Below are 17,904 nucleotides of genomic sequence, written 5' to 3'. Positions count from 1 at the left end.
AGCTTTTATTTGGAACTTCAACTGCAAGAGTACAAGTTGAGATGTTGAAAGAGCATCATGAACATCTGAAATCGGCATCCACATGCGAATCACTGAAGGAATACTCAAGTAAATGAACAGACAGATGGATGCAGCCACAGCTTCATACCATGAGGAATGTTCCGGGGTGGAACCGGTGGAGCCATCACACTGCCAACATGGGAGGAAAGGAAAGGCAGGGCCTCCCTGGTGCCGCTGTCCAAACTCCAACTGCTGGGAGTGGTCAGGACTGCAGGAGACACAGACACAGAGGGGCTTAAAATAGCTGGACCCCTATTTAGTATCATTCATATTTTACAAAAACAAGTGTATGTTTGGTTACCTTTCTCAACCACAGAGAGGTTGGGGTCACTGCAGGGCTTACAGGGACCGATCACCTGATGAAACAAGGCTCTCTGAAAGTTTGGTGGCTGAAAAAAGACAGAGACCAATGAAGGCAACCACATACATATGACATTGTCTTAGTAAAGTGCCTTTTGTGGCCAAAACCCTGAAAACTGAAGCAAGTTTTCAGAGATGTGATGCGAGTCGACATAAACTTTGGTTTTTAAATGAGCAAACCTCCATCCTGCCTTTGTACCTGTCCATTCTCTGTGATGTTGGAGTACATGGCGCTGCTCGGCCTTTCTCTGTGGGGCGGCAGCAGCATCAGCATCTCTCTGTTGTGTCTGTATTTGTCTGGCAGAGAAGGAGAACCCACTGGAGTCAAAGATGAACGATTAGGTTAGAGAGAAGAAAACAAAATGTCACAAACATCACAAAATACAAAACTTAAATACATAAAAGCTTTTTTCTGTTGGTGAGTCTGATGAGGAAATCTCTGTTGCAACAGTTTAGCGGTGTAACTGAGTTGCTCACCTCTCATTGTGGACGGGGTGGAGTTTATCATCTGAGACGGAGCAGAGTGGGTGGAGCTAAGACTGGAAGAGGAGGGACTGGCCTGCAGAGAGAAATGAACACAGTTTATATCTAAAATAATAACTACTGAGCGAGAAATTGATGTTTTCCTGAAACAACAGATTAGTTTGAAGCTGGTGTGTTAAAATGATTCAATGGAAATATGGTGACATCTGCTGGTAAACCTTAAGCATTGCATCTGCAAAAAATAAGGTCAATAGCACAGCACATTACATCTGCATGAAATAAAGCGACAAAAACTGACCTGCATGCGGTAGAAATCCTCTGGATGCTCCACCACCACGCCGTCCGCCAGGATCAGCAGGTTTCCTGCCTCACTGGAGTTAGAGGAGAGAGAAGGGGAGGAAATGCGAACCGGAGTCAAAACAGCAATGGGACTGGGAGAGGAAATAAAACCAGGAATATTAATAATAAAATTAATAAAAGAGGAATTGAGTTAGGAATAGTCAGAAGGAAGAGGAAAACGGACGGAAGAGAGAGGAGCCATGCAGATTGCAGAACCACAAAATAAAGGCAAAAAGGCCAAAATAGCACAAAATATTCATGCAAGTGAAAAATAAAAATAATTAGCAACAATCAGAACATGCAAGGAGTCAAACGTTGAGTGACATCAATTGGGAATGAAAACAGAGAGAGAAAATGGTGTAAGTTCAGGAAGTGTGATATGAACAGAAGACTGCAGAAGAAGATTATAAAGGAGAAACAGCAGATGGAAGCAGTGAATAGTAATTAAAGAGAAGAAGCTTTGTGTCTTTAAAAAACTGAATTGCTTCAGTTTACCTCATTAAATGTAAGCCAATAAGCACAAACTTGGCCTACACTGAATCAAATGCTACATATTTTCTTCATCCTGTTAACAGCTATGGTGGTGAAAGAATAAAGCTGAGAAAGTTTACACCACTATCGACCTTTTACTTAATTATTTTCTTACATGCTTAAGCTGAAGACCTACAGTTACTCTGGATGAGAATGTGACAACAAGATTGTGTGACAGATGAGTTACAGTGTTAAAACTCACTCAAAGATAATCTAAAGCTGAACCATGTGTGTGTGTTTGTCTGTGTGTGGTGTAGACCTGTGTCGGTGCACGAGTTTGAAGCTCTCTGGGCTCATCGGGTTGTGAGAGGCCAGGATCCCTCTGTTGACTCCAGAACCAGACTTATCAAAACCAGGTGGGCCCTGAAACGCAACATAGAACCCCTGCTCCGATTATTCATACTGCTCCTTCATAAACACACGTGTTCTGAGATTAAGATCAGAGAAAATTACATCAAAAAGGCTTTTCAGAGACATTCATGGTTAAAAAATTCTTCTGTTTTGGTCTGAACAGGCAGAAGTTTAACACCTGAAAGAATCATTTATAAATTCAGGAGGTGAAATGTTCAAAGTTGAAAGAGTTTAGACTCAAAGCAGTGATGTCTTTACTTCAGGCAGAAGAACATCCTCTTTGAAGAACCAGCTAATTAGGCTCCTTCAGCACATTGATTCATCCTCTATGATATGATAAAAGAAATCTTCCTCCAGACACACAGTTGATTTAGGCCTGTTTCATCATATTAAGGCTTGTAAAAAGCTCACAAAATTATTACTGAACAACAGTTGTGGTTCAGATTCTCTCCTCACATCATTTCTTCCATGCATGGATGATAAAAGCTTTACATATCAAATTTAAAGCTCTTCTTGTGAACTCACATGGCAGAGGCTGCTCCTCATCATCTGGAACTGATCGATCAGCTTCTTGTGCAAGGGACGCATTTCTGGGTGCACCAACTTCTCATGTACAGCCAAGCCCACCCCTAGTATGTGAACCTGTGTGAAAACCAAAAGAAATGTTTTCTTAAGTGAGGAGGAGTGATGATTTCTTTCTTACTTACTCAAACCTCTTAGATAAAAAAAATCCCTTCTGATCTGTATCTGTTGATTTACTCTCAACAGATATCTTTACCCACAGATTAAAGATTACAGAAGCATTCTCAAAATGTTAAAGTTGGTTCCTAATGGGAATAAAATTATTAAATAATAAAATATTATTTTCCCCAAATTACTTCCAAATCTCAGATTGAGTTAGTATTTTTGTTAAGTGACCTTAGCAGGTTAATCTGGACTCTTATTTAAAAATGATTTGTCTTCATTTATCCGTCTGAAAAAATCTTGTACATTTTTTAACCTTCTTGACTTGTTGTGATTTATTATATTACATACATTGCTTATCCTGCACCTCCAAATTTGAATCAAGTTTGTGTGCTTAAACAAGATGTATTTAATATAAATATTATAATTTTATCAAAAATAACTATTGGAATAAAAGAAATTGAATTAGTGCAACTATTCATAGTTTTCACCGAATCACTAGTCTTTGTGATGAATTAATTGTAAAGATTTATCACTGTATGTTTTATATTCTCGTTTCTGAGCCCTCTTCAAATCCAATACCAATAATAGCATATTTTTTATGTATGGCAAAAAGATTTAATTCATCAGAGAAGCTTCATTAAATCTAAATACTTTATTCTGTGTTGAATAGACATCTACAGCTGAAGACTTGTTTTATTTTGTTTATGTGTTCCAATGTAAATGTTAAAATTTCCTGTTCTTTCTTTCCCAGGTCTTTCCTGAAAAAGCAATGCTAATCTCATGGAGCTCCCTGATTAAATAAAATATAAGATGGAAAATGTTTGACGTTTCACATGTAAAGTGTGGATCTTGTGTCACCTGCTCCTGCATGAGATCTTTGAGTTGTGTGATTTTCTCTGTGTCTTCAGGATGGCTGGTGATGTACTCTTTATCAAAGAAAGCCTGGTAAAGGGGAAAAATAGGTTTGTTTTTAATGACAGCAGGATTACTGCTAATATTAGCTGAATATATTTTTATAACGCTGTAAAAAAGTAATTGCTGTTAAATCACAGAATCAAACCCACTTTCATACACCTGCACTAATAAGTTATACACCTTTCACAGATTCAAAATTAAACCCATTATTTCAAAAGGTGGTTAGAGGATCTTAACAGCTCATGTTCTTCATATTAACACAAAGATTTCATTTGGACTCCTAAAATAAAAGGAGAGCCACAATAAAACCTGAGGAGGCAGACTTCATGATAACAATGAACTCTCATTACAGAACAAAGATAACAGGACAGAGAAGGACTCATTAGAAGATGAGAGTTAATGTTTATTTTAAGTTGTTTTTTTCTCAACCTCTTGATATCTGGCGATGCCTCCGTTCACGGCGGCGTCAATGACTCCGTTCAGCGTCATGCTGAGCAGGTTGATGTTCCCATGCAGCTGTTTGTGTTGGTACTGACTGATCAGAGTCCGCAGCTCCTGGTTCTTATTCTCCACCACAGAGATGGCGTTTTCCAGTGGACTCACCTCCACCTGCAAACAGCAATGCAGTTAGAGACATAGATATGGATAAGAATAATAAATAACAAAATAATTTCTGACTTCCTCATAATTGATCAAGTGTCACATATACAGATAATCCTTTTGGTTTAATTTTGTTAAACATATTCTTTAAGAATAATTAATTTTCAAATTTCATAAATTTCCACACTAGGATTTCTAGATTTCTTGGACAATTTTAGGATAACTTTTAACATATAGATACAATGTTTCACTATAATTTTTCCAAAATCTTAAATATATAAACAGTAAACACCAAAAAAAGCTTAGCTGTATTTACATACTACACATAAAAACATATGATAACATTTAATTCCTCTTTGGGATCATTACAGTATTTTTGATTTGAATTGAATAAGACATATCAGCCCAAAGACTTCATATATATAAAAAATTACAATTCCTATGTTGCATCACTTGAGTGTTGACTTTCAAAGAAACCTCTATTGGCACTGGTGATGTATAGAATATGGCTACTCTGAAAATGTTAAATTCAAGCTGAAGATAAACCCTTTGTCCACAGTGTACATGAAAATCTGAGATAACCACAGAATCATATCTATTATTTCTAGAAAATGGGAAAGGGAATGAAGTCTGCAAATACAGTATAAAGATTTTCATACAAAGACGCTTAATTTGACTTGTGAAATGCCACAGCCATATTTGTTTAAAATTTTAATTGACTGAATAGAAACCCTGATTATCTTGTGAGTTTCACTGCACAAGTTAATAAATTGTTCATTTGTGCTGTTATAATAAATGTAAACAATGTAACCTCCTTTGAGTTCATGGGGCTTTCTATAACAGTTATCTAGAACCGTTAAAATGAATTGTATACATAAATAATATGACAAAAAACTTGCACAGTAAAGACATTTAATTCACTCACCAATTCTCGCTTGTCAACCTCAAACCAGCGTGAAATTCCAGGCAGAGGATGAGTGAGGATCAGAGTCGTCCTTTCAATCCAGAGACTCTGAAAAATAAAACACACACATTAATTCTAACTATCCTGAATCTACAGAGCTCTAGTTCAAGTTTACTTTACCATAAATCTCATTAAAAACAATGTATTTAAAATAGTGCACTAAGCCTTTTCACCTGCAATAAGAACTATTTGTTTTGTTTTTTTACTGCAGGAGCACTGTGACACTTCTACCTTGGCAGCGACTGACACCAGCTGAAAATCTACATGTTAATAGTGTATTGACTAAAAGGCTAAATATAAGTCTATCAAGCAGTCCGTATTTGGTTCATTTATAGCCCATCCTGTTTGTTTCTGTGGCTGATTTTTTTTGGGGGGTGTGCAAGGCAAAGTTTTATTTTATTTTTTTACATTTTGATTGATAAAAAATGAAGATTCTTTGTCAATAAAACTATTTGATAACACTTTATTTGAAGGGGTGTGCACAAGACTGACATAACACTGTCAACTGATCTAACACCTGCTATCAACATGAAGGAGTCATAAATAATGTCATAATAAATATTTACGACTGTTGTCGTGAAGTGTCATTTGATAAATAGACACTTTTAATGTATAGGTGCATTAAAACTTCCATTAAAAGTCTCAAGTTTGCATTAAAAGTGTCATTATTTACCAAATGACATTTTATGACAACAGTCAAACATTCATAGACTCCTTCATGCTTATAGCAGGTGTTATATCATGACAATATGATATAACAATGTCACATCAGTCTTATGCAAACCCCTTCAAATAAAGTGTTACGAAATATTTTAAGAAAAAACATGTACATATTGCAACAAACTCTTCTGTATTCACCTTAAACTCATTATCTCTGTCTTTGAGTCCTTTGTGGAACGGCCGGTCGTAACGAAATCGCCGAACGTTGTTCACCCGGTAGAAGCTCTTGATGCGGTCTGGAACTCTGTCCATCTGAAGGACAGTGACACTTTCTGGAACTGGTGTCACAGCGTAGATCTGGAGGTCTGAGCCCAGGAGGTTGAGGTCAAAGATCAAATCAAACATGAAGTTCACACTTAGATGCTGGTAACAGTATTTGTAAGATGTGAAGATGCTGAAGTGTTTAATCTGAAGGATACACTGCGCATCACACTGCAGGATTGCCTCATCTGGCTGATTTGGATGCTGCATTGCAATAGCTTGTGGGAATTCTCCCAGCATCCTTTGCTGGAAGGCTTCTAACCTCTCATAGTCATGGCCACGGCAGACAAACTCTTTGTTCTGTTGTGAACAAACAAAAAAAAAACAGACAAAAAAATTAGTTTTGCTGTTCCAGAGTAAATGCACATCTTTCCATCTAAAATCCCTTTAATCCTCAACTTATTTAAGCATTAAAATCACTTCATCAGTCTAAATATTCAACTCACTCGGAGGAAGAAAGGAAACTTCCTGCCGTAGAATCCCACCCTGAAGAACTCCGGCTCCAGACGCTGCTGCTCCATGATGTTGTCGTAATATGCTGCTTCCATTTTCTTCAGACACAAACCAAGAAATATTTACGCATATTTCACATAAAAGGTCAAAGGAATGAAAAATATTGTATTACTCTACTAAAATATAAAAGTGATGTAAAAAACTAGCATTGTGACAATAAGGATGCCGCCTCAGTATATCTGGTATTTAAAACTGAATCTGTAATGCATACTGGTATTGTTAAAGTACACTATTAATTACTAAGTTAATTATGGTCATGGTTTGTGTTGGAGCTCACTCGTATCCAGCTAAGACTCTGGTAGTCGTAGAGAGATTCATACTGGAAGGCCAGTTCTCTGCACAGAGGAATACCGTACTCCCAACACTGGAGGAAACAGAGCATTGAATTAGTTTGAATTAGTCTGAACATTTTTGCACGGACTGAGAGTGAGAACGAACCTTTCCCTTGTTGAAATAGTGGATGACTTTGCGGCAGAGTCCTTCCTTTCGGTGCCACTCAGTCTGAGCAGGATAATGAAGGAACTCTTTAACTGGTCGCTCGTCCCAGTGCAGCAGCTCCCAGTACAACAGCAGGGTGAATGCAGCCTCTGCACCCAATCAAACAGCATCAGTAACACATTTCTAAGTTTTCATGTGTGCACATGTTGGTTAGACTTTTCTGTACCAGTGTAGTTCTCAGCCTGCAGATGCATGTCACACAGTTTGTGGATGTAACGGATGTACATCTCCTCTTTGTTGATTTCAGACTTGTAGAAATTCTGCAGAGCAAAAACAATCACTCCTCTTATTAGTAAAAAAAAACATACAGAAAAGAATATGAGCTTGATTTAGTCTTACAAGAAGGTTCACTGTGCAGCCGATCTTCTTGTTTTCTGTTTCATCTCCTTTCATACAGTCCCTGAAAAAAATTATACCAGCATTTAAAACTTACTGCACAATAAATTTCTGATTTCTCTGGTGTGCTGTTACAATGCTTTGTACACCGATTACAAAAAAAGTTATTTTACAAGCATGTATTACCATGTGTTGTTAAAAACACTATAATGCAGCGGTTCCCAAAGTGTGGGGCGCGACCCCCTTAGGGGGGCACAGTGCCATTGCAGGGGGGGCGCGGGAAGCAGTATGGATGAGTGACAAAAAAAAGTGTTTCACTGTAAAGATGGTTTGTAGGGTGTTCTGTTGCAACCTGAAGTGTGAAATAAACTTCAGTGGAGTTTGAAAACAAAATATGTGTATAGGTTTATGTCTGGTTGAACGATGTGTGTGCCCAGTTGATTTTTTTTTTCTTTTTGGGAGGGATTTTATTGTACTCCATAGGGGGGCCCAGAAAATCTTTTGGAACCACTGCTATAATGTAACATATTTTACCGGTAGTCCAGCAGTCGCTCCATTAACCGCGTGACCGATGTAACAAATGAGATTCCTGTCTCTCTCCATGTCTCCTGCTCAATCTTCTCCAACAGACTGAGAAGAAAACATGTAAGAATCAGGTAGATGTGCAAAACATAAACTGTTGTGTTTTTACAGGCTGGCTACACAATTAGCAACCTGCTTATCATCATCCTGACTTATTGACTTTAGGAAATTATTTTGCATTTAAAACTCATACATAACCTCCCAGCAGATGTGCTATTTAGTTTTTCAAAATGTTTGCATGAAGTTGCACAAAAGTAAAGGGATTCTCAGAAAGTCCAGGTTTAGTAATTAATGAAAAATTAGAGCAGATTTCAGTTTGTTATTTTCAACGGTGTTGAACTCAGAAAATGTTGTTGTAAAGCATGTTTGGATGTGTATGTGTTAAGAATAATGCCATTTTTTTTACTCTGGATATAAAAATACAAAGCTAAATGTAAAAGTGACCAAAATATGAAACATGAACAAACCCCCCAACTGGCTCTTTTATTATAATTTTAAGCAGAAAAGTGATTTAAAACCACAATATTTTGACTTTTGAGTCAGACTCAATAAAACAGAAACCTCTAGCAAAAATAGATGATGTGTAAAGGTAATATCTTAAAATCTCCCACAGTGATCATAGAACTTTTTGTAGAGATAAAGTTGGATAAAATTACAACAAAAATCAACAAAGTAGAAACAGTAGGTGTGTTCCACGGAAGTAAAGAAGTAAGAAAGATCAACTTTGCCTCAACTACAGAAAACACTTTCTCTTTTGGAAACACTTTTTGCTCTAGGAAAAAAGGTTTAACACAAGGAACCTCAAACCTCACAGAAAGCTGACAGCCTGGGGTAAATGCTCCAGCCAGAGGTGGATGTGACTGTTGTATATTAATATAACGTTTTTCAAATAAGAAAAGAATTTCTGTTAAAGCAGTTTCTACTTTTTATGTGTCCTCTGTCAGTACAAGCTGAAAAATAATGGACTGTTTGACCACAGTTATAGTCTGATTGTCTTCATTAGTATTTTAACTTCACTTCTATTCATGGGATTTTAAAGTTAAACAACATGTTTGCTAACTACAGAGGAAGAGTTTAAATACCATTTTGTCAGCTACATTACTGAAGCTACAGTTTAAATCTTTATAAAGTAAAGATAGTATGATAAAGTGAGATTTGCATAATCACTGTATGCTTTGGTAATGTGAAGTATTCAGGTGACTCATGTGCTTTACACGTCAGCATAATAATACTGGTCAGAAATGGAGCAAAAACTTCAATCTATGCTTAGATGCTGCAGGAATTTTAGTGTTTTTCATTTTTGTCACAAGTGTCCATTTACCCCTGTAGTAAATTACAGTCAGTCAATTACAGTCAAACTAAGATTGTAAAAGAGCGCTTTTTAATCCCTTCATAGGGTGCAGGTGTGCTAGGTCTTTAAGCTACTAACCTGAGACATTTGTAAATTAAGAAAATTGTTGATGCATATCATTTAATTGTCTTCTTTTTTGGTTGCGTTACTCATAGTCTTTCATCTGTGCTGATTACACAACACTAAACCCTCAGTTTATAGACTCACACCACCAACATGCAGACATCTTCTGGATAACATGTTTAAACTTTTAATATTAGCAGCATTGATCTCTGTGTATGTGATAAGGTTACCTGGGATAGGGCCCAAACAGCTGGGTTCTAGTCCCGCAGCAAAGAGCAAAGCAAACAGCAGAGAGGAGTGTTAGAGCAGAAGAACTGAGAGTTAATTTCTTTTATAACAGAAGGAGAGTAAGAGAGAACGGACAGGTTTAAAAACTTAGCCAGGTGGGAGTTAAAGCACAAACAAACTCTGTGTTCCTTACAGCAACCCGAACAGCTCTCTGTAGTTCTCGTCGCCCTTTCCCTCCGACACCAAACTGTCCAACTTGTCAATTAGCTCAGCTTCCACCTGAACATTCAAAGAGAAATAAACTAACTCTCTGCGTGCAGCTTTATGTCAGAGCAGACCTGTGCTGTTTCTCGGATATGATCATGGGATCATGCACATGTATCTGTGTACCTGTTTGAAGTTTCCATTTTTGCGTTGCTCCCAGTCCATCATGTCGTGAAAGATGGGGATCATGATGTTCCTCACCTCCACCTGAGGGACCAGCGTCACTCCGAGGAACGGTCCGATCATCCCAGGAATGAAATGGATCTTATTCTCTCCTAAAATCAACACATGTTTTAAAATCATCTTCAATCAGTGAACAATTTATTCTATCAAGTGCAATTTTAGTGAAAAAGCTATGAAAAACACATGTGACTCACACATGAGTTCATAAAAGCTGCAAGGAAAAGATTATCAATGTCCATTTAAAAAATATATGAAAAATAAAATAAACCTCACCCAAGTTCTGCCACATGTTGAAAAGTTCATAGGTCATCATAACTCTCATGTCGCCATACCTGCAATGAAAACAAGACTGCTATTAACTAAACCCCAATTACTTGCTGGTTTATTTAATCAAATCCTATTTCAAATGCAGCTCAGAATGTTGCACAGCACAATGCCTGATATTTATTTTTGGTCTAATAATCGTATATCCTTTAAATGGCATCTTTTATATTAAATTGTCTTCTTGTACATAAAGATAGAACAGTAACTTGAGCTTGGGAATGCAAAACAAAATAGCTAAAACTGAAAGCAAATTTTAGTACATACTTCTTTACTGTGGGTACATATAAAGAAACATTAAGAATAAACATTTTCCTGTGCAGTTTGTGTTTTTGAGCAGTTTTCATTTTTACAAATGATGTGTAAAATATATCCAGCAACATGTTTAGTTCATGAAAGCTAAAATTAAATCATCTTGTATAAAAGCTGAAGGGATGGTAGTGGTTTGTCTTGAAGGTTTTTCATGTGATTGGATAAAAAGTCAAAAAGCAGAATGAAACTCGCAAGGCCACTTGCAATACCCAGACCCTCCACCAGAGTGTAGAAGAAGATTTCTGTAGTCAATGCTACAGCAGGTTTTTGAGAAATTTGCTAACTCAGAGGAGGAGGTATCATAATGTATATCAAAAAATATGTTGGTAGAAGATCACATATGTTTTCAAGCCTTACAAATAAAGTTATAAAAATTACTAATTATTAGTAGATTCCTCTGGTTTAATTTATGTGACACAATATGTGTTACATAAAACTACCTGCTATGTTGGTGACCCCAGGTTACCTTTGCACCAAGCATAGAGAATAGAGAATTGAGCTAATTCATGGCTTCAGCACTAAATTTCTTTATTTCAAATTGTGTTTAATGCCACAGTTCAACCAGAGATGTTCAAACTGGATGTATTAACTGTTTTCTTTCACAATATGTAAGTTGTTGGAAACAGAAGTGAAGAGAATTGGAGAATTAAACCAAATGTGGAAACAAATTTGCCGTCTTGGAAAAAAAAAAGATTTTACCACATTCATGAAGAGTCTCAAGAAGGTTACACAACTGATGCAGCGCAAATATGTGAATATCTGCTTTCAGCGGGTTGAAAAATATATACAACTGTTGTAACGTTTCACATTGTGTTTTAATTTTGTCTCTTGTTTTATTGGAACATAGTTTGACTGTGTTTTGTGAATCTTCTCACTTGTCTAAGATCTTCTTCCTCTTAGAAGGACTCAGGTTCTCCAGCTGTAAACTCGGCTGGTTGATGTAGAGAACGGCCAAACTGAAGTAGGAGTTCCACACCTGCTTATGCACATACAAGCAATAAAGCACAGACTGTTCTTTAATGCTATCCTACTTTGATTTCTGTGTAAATCTATTTAAATAAATGTTTCAGTATGGAATGTAGAAGTTATCCTCATATTAATATTTAAATGTGTGCACCTTGAAGTCAAAGTCTGCTTCAGCAAAGTTCTTGTGCAGAGCAGGAGCGAGTTGCTGAGCTGTGGTAAGGATGATGCTGCAGAAAGTGAGCATATATATGTTGTGTTAGCGGCTGCTTGGTTTAGTTTCAGGAACCGATATATATATTGACATCAATATATGTCTCCGCTGTCCAGCAGACTATTTTTGTCTCTTACTTGCTGGTGAGAAGCCTCATGATGTTCCAGTCGCGAGGAAAAATACTGAGCTTCATCAGATTTCTAAACACACACAAAATCTTCAACAAAAACTCCTGGGGGCCAAGAAAAGAGACGTGTCAATGTTGCTCAAACAAAATCATTATTATTTTATTGCCATAAAATTTGAAATATTTGAACTTCTTAACAGTTTGACTCGTCTTTGCTGCTGTTTGCATCAGATCTGTCATTACTAACATGACTGCAGGATGATTTCGTGTTGTACCTTGAGCTCGTCCTTGCTCTGGAAATTCTCCATCAAGTGTTGAAAGTGGATATCAGTCATCTGGCGGAGAAGCGAGAGGAGGCACGAGACATACTCTCCCTGCCAAAAAGAAAGATAGGGACAGACATGTGAGCCAATCACATGGAAGCTGTTATCACCGTAGCAAAGAACCAATCAGAGATAATAATAAGAGGCTCTTTTGTGAACAAAACAATCGTCGAAAGGTGTTGGATAATAGTAACTATTCTTAATCAGGTAAACTTTGAAATTTACTTTTAATGTTCCAGAATGAATGGAAACATTTGTTCAGTTTTCAGAAAATCAGTAATTTTATTAATTCATTAATTTTCCGAGTGATGCTGTGGTTAATGCAACTAATAGTGTTTGCTTTTATTATCCTAGCTTTTCTCTTCATTTCTATGAATAATTTAAACTTTTCTATTCCAAACACAGATTATTTTATTTAGTTTGAGATCATAAAAAGGAACAAAAGGAGAAGGGAACATGAAAGGTTCAGGCCAAGGAATGAAAATGAAAAATAATTGATAGATATATAATAGTCAAAAGTCATCTTCATAAGGTTTTTATTTGTAAACAATTTTAAATACATTTTACATCCATTTCACAATTATGCACCATTTTGTGAAGATCTTCAAGAGTTCCAATAAAAAACATTAATGCTTTTGTTTCTAACATGACAAATTGTAAAAAGTTTAGGGGGATGAAAACTTTTGAAAGTCTGTAAAATAGCTAGAGGATGTGGGGGAGAGCATAAGAAATATTTTCAACACTTTTAAAGCTAATAATGCTGCATGCAAGCATTCCCAACAAGGACAAGCAGTTTTTGTCTAATCAGAAAACTAATATGATGGCATGGGAATAATGACTGGATGGATTAAGACAGGGCAATATGAAAAACTATTTAAATCTTTATTCTCTGTTGACTAGATTTAAATTTCAGTGTATCAAATGTCAAAACTAATCTAAATTATACAACAGGAAAATAACCAGGGAAAACCATGTTTAATATTGCCCAGTCCTAACAGAGAGGCAGCATGGCGAGGGGCAGGTCAGGGAAGAGGGCGGTGAAGTAGTAGTCATATTGTTAGTTACTAACAGTGATCTCCGCGGTGCACTGCGGACAGCGTTGACCCCTTACCGCCTCCTGCGATTGGCTCTTGCTCATGATGGACAGAAGTGTCTGCAGGAGGACGTCCAACAGAGATTCCACCATCATCTCCACCTCTTCCTGCACCGACGTGTCCTGGAGGAAGAGACGAGGAGGAAACGTGGAGTGAAGGGGACGGTTTGGAAAAAGGTTTAAAAGAAAGTGGAATTGGGGCAGAACAAAGGAAATGGGAAGGTAGAAAAGAAAAGTATGCAAGACAAACACGAAATAACATAAAGGATTCACTGCATTTCCCCTTTTTGTAGATATCAGAGGGAAGAAAAAACATTCAGATATCAATTAGCATATATGTGTAATAAATCAACCCCATAACTCGCTCAGTATCAATTGAAAAACAATGTCTTTTGGAAATTGGTAGCAGGAAATACTAGTACACAGTTTGTAGTAATATTTAAAATCTAAACAAAGTAAAAATCTTCATTGCTTCCTTCAGGAAGCTTTACTGGCTTTGGTGATACTTTAGGTTTAGATAAATTTCCCAAATGAGCCTAATAAGTTCAGCACTGTTTAAAAGTTTTTGACTTTTTAGAAAATAATGTGGAATAAAATAATTTATCCTCAGACTTTAATGACATGAGAGACAACTTGGATGTATGTTCTGCATTACATTCATGTGTATACATGGGTTACCAGTGAGCTGCTCTTGATAATGGAGAAAATGGAGCTGAGTATCCCTGAACAGATGAGCAGTTCTTTCTGTTGCCTCAGATGAAGATGGATATGATGCAGGACGACTGGGAGCAGAATCCTCCGAGACTCTGGAGGCAAACACACAGCAGGTTAAACATTACTCATTATGGACAAATAAATATGTTCAGTTTACAGACTGATTTCATATATTATTTGAAAACAATTCATAAATAAATTTGTAAAAGCTAACCAGAATTTGATGGTTTTCAAGGGATCTTTTTTAGTGAGCAGAAACTGTTTTAGTTATTTAATTTTTTTTTCCCCTAAAACATTTATATCCCCTTCCTGTTGTGGAGAAAAAGAAATCAGAAGAAAACTAAAATTAGGCTGATATATGGAAGCTGTTACCAGGGAAAGAGAAGAGTCTGCTGTCCACAGTTCGAGCGATGGACTGCAGCTTCACCACGTCCATCGATTGTCCAATATGCACCGTTGATGGCATGCTGCCCAAGGTCCCACGCACAAACTCTGCCACCTCCTGCACCGTGAACATCTGCAGCAGCTCATCAAAGATGGCAGGGAAGGAGTTTAACAGCGCAGCCTAAAGAAGAAAAACAGGAAAAATGGAACAAGTGAGGAAATTAGGAGGATATTCAGATGACAGCACAGGTGAGGGTCTGGAAGATGGAGACTTATGTTAGAAAGAGAACAAGGAGGTTAACGGTGTCAGTTTCAGTGAATGTGATGAGAGAAAGGTGTCCATGATTCTGTAAAACAACCAAAGAGAGCAGAATTGAGTCACTTTGAAAAGCTGATTTCCAAAATGAATCTTTTCATCACAACTCAGGTGTGCAGCTCATGCAAGTTTGTCCCAATCCACAGCATGATAAGACTCATCATAAAAATGTGTTGGTTTTCAAGTATATTCACTGAGGATAATGGGACTTGGAGGGGAAGACTTGTTAGTCGTTGCTGTTAGAGGGAATGTATTAACGTGGTTTTCAAGTGGGCATTAAATATATGCCAATGAGCCAAAAAACTGAAAATAAATAATAGAAATTACCTTTATTTTTTTATTGATGCACTACATTTTGCAAAAGAGCTATTCACCTGTTTTAATAAGGAGTGAAAAAAGAGTTAACTTACAGAAGGCATTTCACAAAATAAAATAAGGGAAAAAAACTGTAAACCTGCAGGGCAAAAAGACAAAGATTTACCAGTATGGGTAGAAAACAAAGACACATAAACTGAGATAAGTGGTGACCCTCCAGCAGTCACTGGCTTCTTTATGTAAATAACTAAAGCTGTGGATAGAAATTAGGATACTTGAAGTTCAAATTGTTTGGTTTCTGGGTTGCTGAAGTCAAAATTTAAGGTTGAGTAAACTGGATTTGATCATGATTTAGGAGATGAAAAGTTCATAAATCTGCTCATGCCGCTTCACCAGTCCAAATGTGCACAATAGACAGGATTTTAGCCTTTTTCGTGTGTCTAAATTGTCTCTATTAACACTAGTCTGATCACTTCAGATAAAAACGTTCAATCAAAAGCTAAATTTGAATATACTTTATATGGATAATTGCCAACTCTTAGCTCAGCTCAAAAACAGATTTTCTTGTTACTCTTGAAATCTTGAATCATTCTTCAGTATCTGTATATTTTAAATCCATCAAACATAAATCTTTTGGTGATCTTTTAAACCAGAGATACTAGTAGGTCTCCATGTTTTTTGCAGATATTTCAGCATTTTTCTTTTACTGTCCTTTACTTATTTTCTCTTTAATGTCTAGTTTTAAGTTATTTTTTGTTCTATATTCACTGAGGATAATGTGACTTGGAGGGGAAGACTTGTTAAGTCGTTGCTGTTAGAGGGAATGTATTAACGTAGGTGAGCATGGTGTAATGGGTTTTGTGTAAATGATTTGTCAGTGCAGAGCAAACATGAAGCGTTAGAATGTGTGAAACCAAACATGATGTGCGTGTGGTGTATTTGTGCATTATTAGGCTCACAAACAGCTGAAGACATGAACAGGAACTCTGGGCTTCACACAACAAACTGGGAGTTGTTGCTTTCTTCTAAACGTCTACTTACTGACAGCGAAGGTGGCCGCAGAGCGTTGGAGCTCCACGCCTGAGAGCAGCTAGATGGCACGCCACCAGGAACCTGCCCTGGGACAGGGGCCTGGATCTGGCCCAGGGCAGAGACTAGAGCTAAGGGGCCCGCAGGCCCAATGCAGGGGCCTGGAGTCTGATTGGGGCCGGGGCTAGGCTGGGAGCCCTGTGGTGTGCGGGTAAGAAGGAGGTCCAGGGGAAAACATCGGGACCCAATGACAGTTATGGGGATTGAAAAAGAAGGTGATGCGAATAAGCAGGGAAAGTAGAAAAAAGGTGTAAAAGAGAAAAAGTTAAATTAAAGCAACTAATGCAAAACAGCTTGGGTAGAAACTTTATAATAACACAAGTCAAACTAAATAAATATTTATGGCACTACTTGTTATAGAAGCAAATTAAAGTCTTGTGCAAAGCATAATAAAATAAGCTGAATAAATGAGTGAAGCAGTGACATTCAGTTCATTTAAAAGAATGAAAGATTTGAAGTAAAGATGCTTTGTTCAGTTTGTGCGTTAAAAAGTGTTCCCCTCACCTGAGTGAATATGAGGGTCTCTGAGTTGCGGCTGTCCAGGCTGAGGACGAAGCGGATGGACTGAAAGAGTTCCTGGATGCTGGTTCGAAACTGTTCCTCCTCCATCCCGCAGGTGGCCCGGGAGTAAAGGATCCGAGACTGGATGATGAACTTGAACAGATACTCCAGAGCCTGATAACAGTTTGGTGTTTAGGACAGAAAAAATACTTGTGAGATACATAAAAAATGTAAATACACAAAAAATAACTTGAATAGTATGCAAGAGAAGTTTGCTTCAAAAACAGAAATACATTAAGTAAACAGTTAACAAAATGATCCTCATAATAAAAATGTGGATTCAATCTAGTTTCTAGATGAAGAAAATTGGATTTGAATGAGCTCCAACTCAAAAGAAATGCAGCAGACTGAGTCTAGTTGTTTTCATTTAACTGCAGTTTGTTGAGCATGACCTTAATAAGAAGGAAACATCACAAACGAGTTTATACACAGTTTGTAAAATAATTTAAAATACTGTAACAAACACGAGCTAAAAACAACTGAAGCACACAGAGACTTCAGGAAGATGAATTAAGAATTAGAAGCCAAAGCTGCAGAATATGTCAAAACTATTCTCAATAATTCATGTCGTCCACTTGTACATGACAGTGTGACTCATTTGAGATTGATGTTTGAGTCTGATGAATATTTCAAACTGCTGAGCAGCTTTGTTGAATGAAAGTGCTACAGTCTGCAGTGTCTACAAAAATGGTCCATCTATTTTAAAATAAATGCTTCCTATTCTTTGTCAGTAGTCAGAGCAAGGACACATAGACATAAAATAATCCTAAAGAAAAGAGAGCATTTATTTGCTTTCTTTTTGGCTTGGTTTGGTTTAGGAAAAGCATATTATTTACAGAAACTGTACAAATCAACAATTGCATGTAACATTACAAGCTTGGTT

The 17,904-nt window shown here is 37.1% G+C and overlaps 1 protein-coding gene across 11 annotated transcripts in view; it reads right to left on the bottom strand.

Annotated features, from left to right (window-relative positions):
- dock3 (dedicator of cytokinesis 3) overlaps window positions 1-17,904 on the bottom strand; it is a 156,042-nt gene that overhangs the window by 4,606 nt on the left and 133,532 nt on the right. For 2 of the 11 annotated variants that reach the window (XM_023325445.1, XM_023325454.1), the window contains 31 exons: window positions 16,965-17,135; window positions 16,413-16,598; window positions 14,729-14,921; window positions 14,321-14,448; window positions 13,619-13,765; window positions 12,502-12,600; window positions 12,237-12,331; window positions 12,040-12,115; window positions 11,798-11,898; window positions 10,563-10,621; window positions 10,233-10,381; window positions 10,036-10,121; window positions 9,845-9,871; window positions 8,153-8,248; window positions 7,622-7,682; window positions 7,449-7,542; window positions 7,223-7,371; window positions 7,062-7,148; window positions 6,718-6,822; window positions 6,430-6,571; window positions 6,149-6,315; window positions 5,252-5,338; window positions 4,156-4,335; window positions 3,670-3,753; window positions 2,650-2,766; window positions 2,033-2,157; window positions 1,202-1,334; window positions 898-979; window positions 620-738; window positions 362-449; window positions 149-268 (listed from right to left, as the gene is read on the bottom strand). In XM_023325445.1, the coding sequence (XP_023181213.1) occupies window positions 149-268; window positions 362-449; window positions 620-738; window positions 898-979; window positions 1,202-1,334; window positions 2,033-2,157; window positions 2,650-2,766; window positions 3,670-3,753; window positions 4,156-4,335; window positions 5,252-5,338; window positions 6,149-6,315; window positions 6,430-6,571; window positions 6,718-6,822; window positions 7,062-7,148; window positions 7,223-7,371; window positions 7,449-7,542; window positions 7,622-7,682; window positions 8,153-8,248; window positions 9,845-9,871; window positions 10,036-10,121; window positions 10,233-10,381; window positions 10,563-10,621; window positions 11,798-11,898; window positions 12,040-12,115; window positions 12,237-12,331; window positions 12,502-12,600; window positions 13,619-13,765; window positions 14,321-14,448; window positions 14,729-14,921; window positions 16,413-16,598; window positions 16,965-17,135 (3,553 nt within the window). The other 9 variants (XM_023325447.1, XM_023325446.1, XM_023325449.1 and 6 more) reach the window with 9 other exon arrangements.

This window comes from Xiphophorus maculatus, chromosome 20, assembly GCF_002775205.1.
Source record: "Xiphophorus maculatus strain JP 163 A chromosome 20, X_maculatus-5.0-male, whole genome shotgun sequence".
In the NCBI taxonomy this organism is placed as follows: domain Eukaryota; kingdom Metazoa; phylum Chordata; class Actinopteri; order Cyprinodontiformes; family Poeciliidae; genus Xiphophorus; species Xiphophorus maculatus.
The sequence above is the reverse complement of the archived record's forward strand: the minus strand, read 5'-3'. Positions and strand labels throughout refer to the sequence as shown.